Below are 7037 nucleotides of genomic sequence, written 5' to 3'. Positions count from 1 at the left end.
AACAAGGAAGACAGTGTAGAGCCTTATAATGCTTGCAATATGTTCTTGTGTGAGTTTTCCTGTACCTGTTCATACTTGTGTTTGCTTCAAACAACCTTGCTAGCCCAAACCTTGTACTGAGAGGAAATGCTTCTCGTGCATCCAAACACCTTGAGCCAAACTCCATGCCATTTGTGTCCACCATATCTACCTACTATGTGGTATTTTTTCTGCCATTCCAAAGTAAATTACTTGAGTGCTACCTTTAAATTTCATTCCTCTACCTTTACAATATATAGCTCATGGGACAAATAGCTTAAAAACTATTGTGGTGATGAATATGTAGTTATGTGTCTTAATTCTTATAAGTTGCTTGTTGAGCGGTAACCATGTTTTACGGGGACGCCATCAACTTTACCTTTGTTGGATATCATGTGAGATGCTATGCATGTTCGTCTTGTACGAAGTAGTGGACTTCATGATCAAATGGTTTGAGTATGCATATGTTAGAGAAGAACATTGGGCCGCTAACTAAAGCCATGTATCATGGTGGAAGTTTCAGTTTGGACATACAACCTCAATCTCTTATGAGAATATTAACTATTGTTGAATGCTTAAGAATGAAAAAGAGGAGTCCATTATCTGTTGTCTATGTTGTCCCGGTATGGATGTCTAAGTTGAGAATAATCAAAAGCGAGAAATCCAATGCGTGCTTTCTCCTTAGACACTTGTACAGGCGGCATAGAGGTACCCCTTTGTGACACTTGGTTGAAGCATATGTTATGCGATGAGAATCCGTGTTTCCGAGATAGTAGGACAAGGTGCGAGCACTATTGATACTCTATGCGTGAGACATGCAACTTGTAGGAAGTATTATGCATAGCACATATGAATTATTAGTACCGTTGACAAAATTGTTTCTATGTTTTCAAAACAAAAGCTCTAGCACAAAAATAGTAATCAATGCTTCCCTCTGCGAAGGGCCAATCTTTTACTTTACTGTTGAGTCAGTTTACCCATTCCCTTCTATCTTAGAAGCAAACACTTGTGTTAACTGTGTGCATTGATTCTTACATGTTTACTTATTGCACCTGTTATATTACTCTATGTTGACAAATATCCATGAGATACACATGTTACAAGTTGAAAGCAATTGCTGAAACTTAATCATCCTTTGTGTTGCTTCAATGCATTCTACTATGAATTTATTGCTTATGAGTTAGCTCTTATGCAACTCTTATTGATACTTGTCTTGAAAGTACTATTCATGAAAAGTTTTGCTATATGATTCATTTGCTTAGTCATTATCTTTTTTAGCAATCTTTTGTTCAGATCACTCCATTCATCTCATATGCTTTACAATAATGTTGATCAAGATTATGTTGGTAGCATGTCACTTCAGAAATTATTGGTGTTATCGTTTACCTACTCGACGACGAGTAGGAACTAAGCTTGGGGATGCTTGATACGTCGCAAACGTATCTATAATTTCTTATGTTCCATGCTACTTTTATTACAATACTTGAGTGTTTTATACATACTTTACAACGTTATTTTACATTTTCCGGCACTAACCTATTAACAAGATGTCGAAGTGCCGATTCTTGTTTTCTGCTGTTTTTGGTTTCAGAAATCCTAGTAAGGAAATATTCTCGGAATTGGACGAAATCAACGCCCAGGGTCCTATTTTTGCACGAAGCTTCCAGAATTCCGAAGAGGAGACGAAGTGGGGCCACGAGGTGGCGACACACCAGAGCGGCGCGGCCTGGCCCCTGGCCGCGCGGCCCTGTAGTGTGGGCCCCTCGTGACGCCCTTTGACCTACCCTTCCGCCTACTTAAAGCCTCCGTCGCGAAACCCCCTGTACCGAGAGCCACGATACGGAAAACATTACTGAGAGGCCGCCGCCGCCAATCCCATCTCGGGGGATTCAGGAGATCGCCTCCGACACCCTGTCGGAGAGGGGAATCATCCCCGGAGGGGCTCTACATCATCATGCCCGCCTCCGGATTGATGCGTGAGTAGTTCATCCTTGGACTATGGGTCTATAGCAGTAGCTAGATGGTTGTCTTCTCCGCTTGTGCTTTCATTGTTATAGATCTTGTGAGCTGCCTAACATGATCAAGATCATCTATTTGTAATGCTACATGTTGTGTTTGGTGAGATCCGATGAATAGAGAATATTATGTTAAGTTGATTATCAATCTATCATATATGTGTTGTTTATGTTCTTGCATGCTCTCCGTTGCTAGTAGAGGCTCTGGCCAAGTTGATACTTGTAACTCCAAGAGGGAGTAATTATGCTCGATAGTGGGTTCATGCCTCCATTAAATCTGGGAGAGTGACAGAAAGTTCTAAGGTTGTGGATGTGCTGTTGCTACTAGGGATAAAACATTGATGCTTTGTCTAAGGATATTTGTGTTGATTACATTACGCACCATACTTAATGCAATTATCTGTTGTTCGCAACTTAATACCGGAAGGAGTTCGGATGATAACCTGAAGGTGGATTATTTAGGCATAGATGCATGCTAGATAGCGGTCTATGTACTTTGTCGTAATGCCCTGATTAAATCACGTAGTAATCATCGTTGATATGTATTGAATCTTTATTTGTCAATTGCTCGCATGTAAATTGTTCACCCAGCATGTTAGTTATCTTATTGGAGAGACACCACTAGTGAATTGTGGACCCTGGTCCATTCTTTTACATCTGAATACATTCTACTGCTTTTACTGTTCTTTGCAAACAAACACCATTTTCCACTCGATACGCTTAATCCTTTGTTTTCAGCAAGCCGGTGAGATTGACAACCTCACTGTTACGTTGGGACAAAGTACTTTGATTGTGTTGTGCAGGTTCCATGTTGGCGCCGGTTTCACTGGTGTTGCGCCGCACTACATTCCTCCACCAACAACCTTCACGTGCTTCTTGGCTCCTACTGGTTCGATAACCTTGGTTTCTTTCTGAGGGAAAACTTGTCACTGTGCGCATCATACCTTCCTCTTGGGGTTCCCAACGGACGTGTACATCTACGCGCATCAGGCGTCGAGGGCGCCGCCTCCCACTTGTGGCGGCGGGATCGGGACGCCCCCCCCCCCGCTCCGGCGCCAGCCTCCGGGCGCTCGGAATTCCGGCGACGCCGGGTAGCCCGCCATGTGCAGCAACCGCACCTCCCATTGGTGCAGAGACTGCTGGCCGAAGCCGTTGTTCTCCGCGCCGTCACCTGGGATGCGGTCCGCCATTGCTCGAGGAGTTTTTGGGGAGAGAAGACTGGGGAGAAGGAAGATATCGGTGGTTAATGCGGCCAGACGCGGTAGCTCCACGATAAATAGAGGGAGTCGTCCGTGATTTCGAGGCGACGGCATTAACTCGCCACATGGAAGCGACGCGTCGCGGCGATGACAGATCGACAGCAGGCTTTTACAGTGCGCGGAAGACGATGCGATGAGGACGACGATCGGCTTTTCTCGCCGACAAGTCGGGGCCACTAGGCGTGCGGGATTTTTCCTCGACGTTTCCCGCACTTTTGTTTCCTCCGAATTTCCTGAGCGCGCCCCGGGAGAGCGGGGATGACATGGGCTGACCGGATGGCTGAAAGTCCAAATCCGGACGAAAACGAGGATCCGGGGCATGACTGGGCCATTGCTCGTCGTCCGGATAAAAAAAAGCTGCCGAGGGCCTCGTCGGGGAGACGGCAGGATATACTCATAATTTGTGGGTATAAAAATATGCACATAATTTATCTATTGGCGTTCCCGATAAAATTACCTGAAGTGTTTGCCTCACCGCCCAGCAATAAATAAGAAAAAGACACTGCATCATAATAGGAAGTATCATACACTAGTATCATAATATTTTGTAGAATCTCAATGCAAATTTGTGTACATGATGTATTTGCCACTAAATTTTCTAGTTTTACGTGCTATAATACGGTATCATATTATGATACCACACTCATCTCTCACCTCATTAATTAGTGCGTCACATTAGATTTTTGCCAACATGACAGACCAGTCTTAAAAACACAGTTGTGATTATCGGAAAAACTGTTACTGGAAACGTCCGTGATTAAAACGCTGACCGGATAATTATGATCTTGAAACCGCTCCTGCAAGCTCCATTCAGCGGTCACCACCTACACCAATGGATGCGTCGGCACCAACACCGCCCGCATTATCTCACACAAAGACCAGTCTACACAAGCTAAGTACTTCTTCCGGTAGGCGGTAATAGCAGCCGGCTGCGCTACTTAAATCGTTGACATTCCGAGTAGTACTAACCATGGCTTGCCTATATATAGATGTGCTGATATGCACAGTTCATCGATCCATTGACCGTTGTAGACATAGCCAATTGAGCAGCTTCACCTTGTTTGCTGCCGCATCTCTCGCGGTCCATTCGCACCGCTGCAGGAAGAGGGATGAGAAGGAAGACTCATGAGTTCGAGACTGATGTCTCCGCCTCTCAGCTCTGGGAAATCTACGGCACACTCCGTGCCGCTGAGCTGCTACCTCAACTTCTTCCGCAAGTCCTCGCGAAGGCTGAGGTCGTGAGCGGCGATGGCGGTGTTGGCACCATCTTGCAGCTGACATTTCCTCCAGGTGAGATTATACAACGACCTCTCCTAAATCCTGATGGGTGTACTGACATGTAATTGTTTGCTGCTTGGTAGGAATTCCTGGTGTGCACAAAAACAAGGAAAAATTTACCAAGGTCGACAACGTAAATTATATCAAGGAGTCGGAAATAATTGACGGAGACATTTTGCAGATCGGGTTCCTCCATTACATGTACCGCTTTGAGATCACTGCGGAAGGACCCAGCTCTTCGGTAATAAGATCAACTATCGAGTATGAGATTGATGATGGGCATGCCGAGCTTGAAGCAATGGTCAGTACTACGCGTTTGGCTGCAGCCGCGGAAAGATTCTCACGGTATATAAAGGAGCAGAAGGTCAATTAGACCAATTCTTCAAATATAAATACTAACATGTATCAATACTTCCTCTGCGAAGAGGCTAGAATGAATTCTAAGTTGTACCCGATACTTGTATATTTGTGACACCAATTATCCAGAATTATGAAAGTTTTTTTTAGATTACCCCTTTCAAGGAAAATAATCTCAGGTTTATCTCTTTTGGTGCGTACATATATACTAGCACAATATTTTTTTAGATAAAAGACACTTGATGCCCGACTTTAAATTAATAAAGCGCTTAGATTTTTTTTTTTTGAGTACATGCTATGGCATACAACTTCGCATACCATAAAACACAGCTAGAAAGGTCGGTCTCCCCTAACAGACCGAGCAACTAAGCTAGCAGAGCAAGCACCGAGCTACTGAGCTACCCCCCTTGGTGCGGCTGCGTCGCGCATAAGTTTGAGCTCGCCGATCACCTGACTTATCCAGGGACAGTCCAGGGGTCTTGCCATCGGCCCTCCACAACTGAAGATTTAAAAATGATGTTAGCTTGATGTTTCATAACTAAGATTCAATAGTCATTTTATTAGAAAGCCAAAGCGACCAAGATTGTGCGATAAAAAGGAGCCACACAAATACACAATGCGTCTAAATCTATCATAAGACTAGACACTAGACACGATAGCAAAGAATTGAGCAAAATTAGCTGGGCACCAGCTGCACCCCAGCAGCTGGCGGAGCACACTCTAGGCAAAGGCTGCAGGGGAGCAACCAAAGAAGATATGGCATCCTCTGGCACGCCGCATAGCTTACAACAACCATTCCCTGACCCCTGTCTCCCCTGTCTGGTAGCAATATTCAAGCACGAAGGGAGACAATCTAACATGAGCTGCTAGGAAAAGACCCTAATTTTGAGAGGAATTCGCGCAAACCAGACATCCTTGAAGTGGGCGATGGATGCTCCTTGCGATAACTTCATGTGCATCGAGCTCACCGAGTAGCAGCCCGATTGTTCTAGATTCCAAACCACCTTATCATGGCCCTGGATCAGCGTGGTCTCCTCGATAATAGTTCTAAGTTGTTGCCATGCTCTCATGCCCTCCTGATCCAACGATCTGCGGAACCCCATTTGCGATTCCCATCCACACACTTGGGACACCGAACCCATTTGTGCAAGAGATGTGTTGAAGAGCTCGGGCAATCTGTCTTTGAGAGCCGAATCTCCTGTCCATCCAAAATTGTGTTTGTCTCCCATCACGGATGACATGCCTGGCCGCAAGCCTGAACAAGTGCTTTATTTTATGCAAAATACGCTAGAACTGGGAGCCCCTACGCCTCGTGTCTGCGAAGATGTTAGCTGACTCGTACTTGGCTATGATAATCTGTGCCTAGAACAGATTTTCAGGCTGGAAAAGTTTCCACACCCACTTCAGCATCAGTGCCACATTCATTTTCTTGGAATTGAGAATCCCCAGACCTCCACATTCTTCGGGTTTGCAAACCGTAGGCCAATTAACTAAGTGGTACTTCCGCTTGGCCCCTATGCCCTCCCAATAAAACCTAGATCGGTGGGAGTCAAATTTTGCGTGAATACCGTCCTGTAACAGAATGAGACCCATAGACGACAAGCTAGGTAGACAATTGAAAAGGATAAGTCGTCCTCCCGAGGACATGAACTTGCCCCACCACGGTTCCACTTGCCCAGCCAACTTGCGTACTAGGAACAAATAATGTTCCATGGTAAGCATCCGATCAGATATGGGTAAACCTAGATAGCAAATTCTGACACACTGCAATATCCAAAGGCAAATGCTAGCCATCAACTGACTACCGCTACAACCGATATGCTGCAAAGCATTATTTCAATACTGCAAAAAAAATCCAAATGTACCAATTTTTGGTTTGTGTTTCTAGCATTTGTAAAATGCAACATCATTTTGCAACATTTCTCTGCAATGCATCCACCATTTTTTCCTAACTTATCCAACATTTATGTACCACATATGTAAAATAGGTGCAATATTTTTGTATCATATGCACAAAAATCATTGTGGAGATTTGCCCATTCTAAGCCGACAAAAATGATGGACGCATGTAGGAAAGCACAACACCGTGTGCAACATCGGAAAAAAATAT

At 44.6% G+C, this 7037-nt stretch overlaps 1 protein-coding gene across 1 annotated transcript; it reads left to right on the top strand.

Annotated features, from left to right (window-relative positions):
• The first annotated feature begins 4401 nt into the window (after positions 1–4401).
• Positions 4402–4943, top strand: LOC124671431 (norbelladine synthase-like). Its single transcript, XM_047207804.1, has 2 exons — positions 4402–4582; positions 4654–4943. The coding sequence occupies exons 1-2, from the start codon at positions 4402–4404 to the stop codon at positions 4941–4943; spliced, it is 471 nt and encodes a 156-aa protein (XP_047063760.1).
• The last annotated feature ends 2094 nt before the right edge of the window (positions 4944–7037 follow it).

Source organism: Lolium rigidum, chromosome 7, assembly GCF_022539505.1.
Source record: "Lolium rigidum isolate FL_2022 chromosome 7, APGP_CSIRO_Lrig_0.1, whole genome shotgun sequence".
NCBI lineage: Eukaryota > Viridiplantae > Streptophyta > Magnoliopsida > Poales > Poaceae > Lolium > Lolium rigidum.
Note: the sequence above shows the minus strand (reverse complement) of the source record. Positions and strands in the feature narration are given on the sequence as shown.

Bases quoted from the DNA above. Each gene is read 5' to 3' on its own strand.
- LOC124671431 (XM_047207804.1), top strand. From the start codon at position 4,402: ATGAGAAGGAAGACTCATGAGTTCGAGACTGATGTCTCCGCCTCTCAG. The intron at 4,583-4,653 runs GTGAGATTATAC...GCTGCTTGGTAG, and splicing joins GCAGCTGACATTTCCTCCAG to GAATTCCTGGTGTGCACAAA.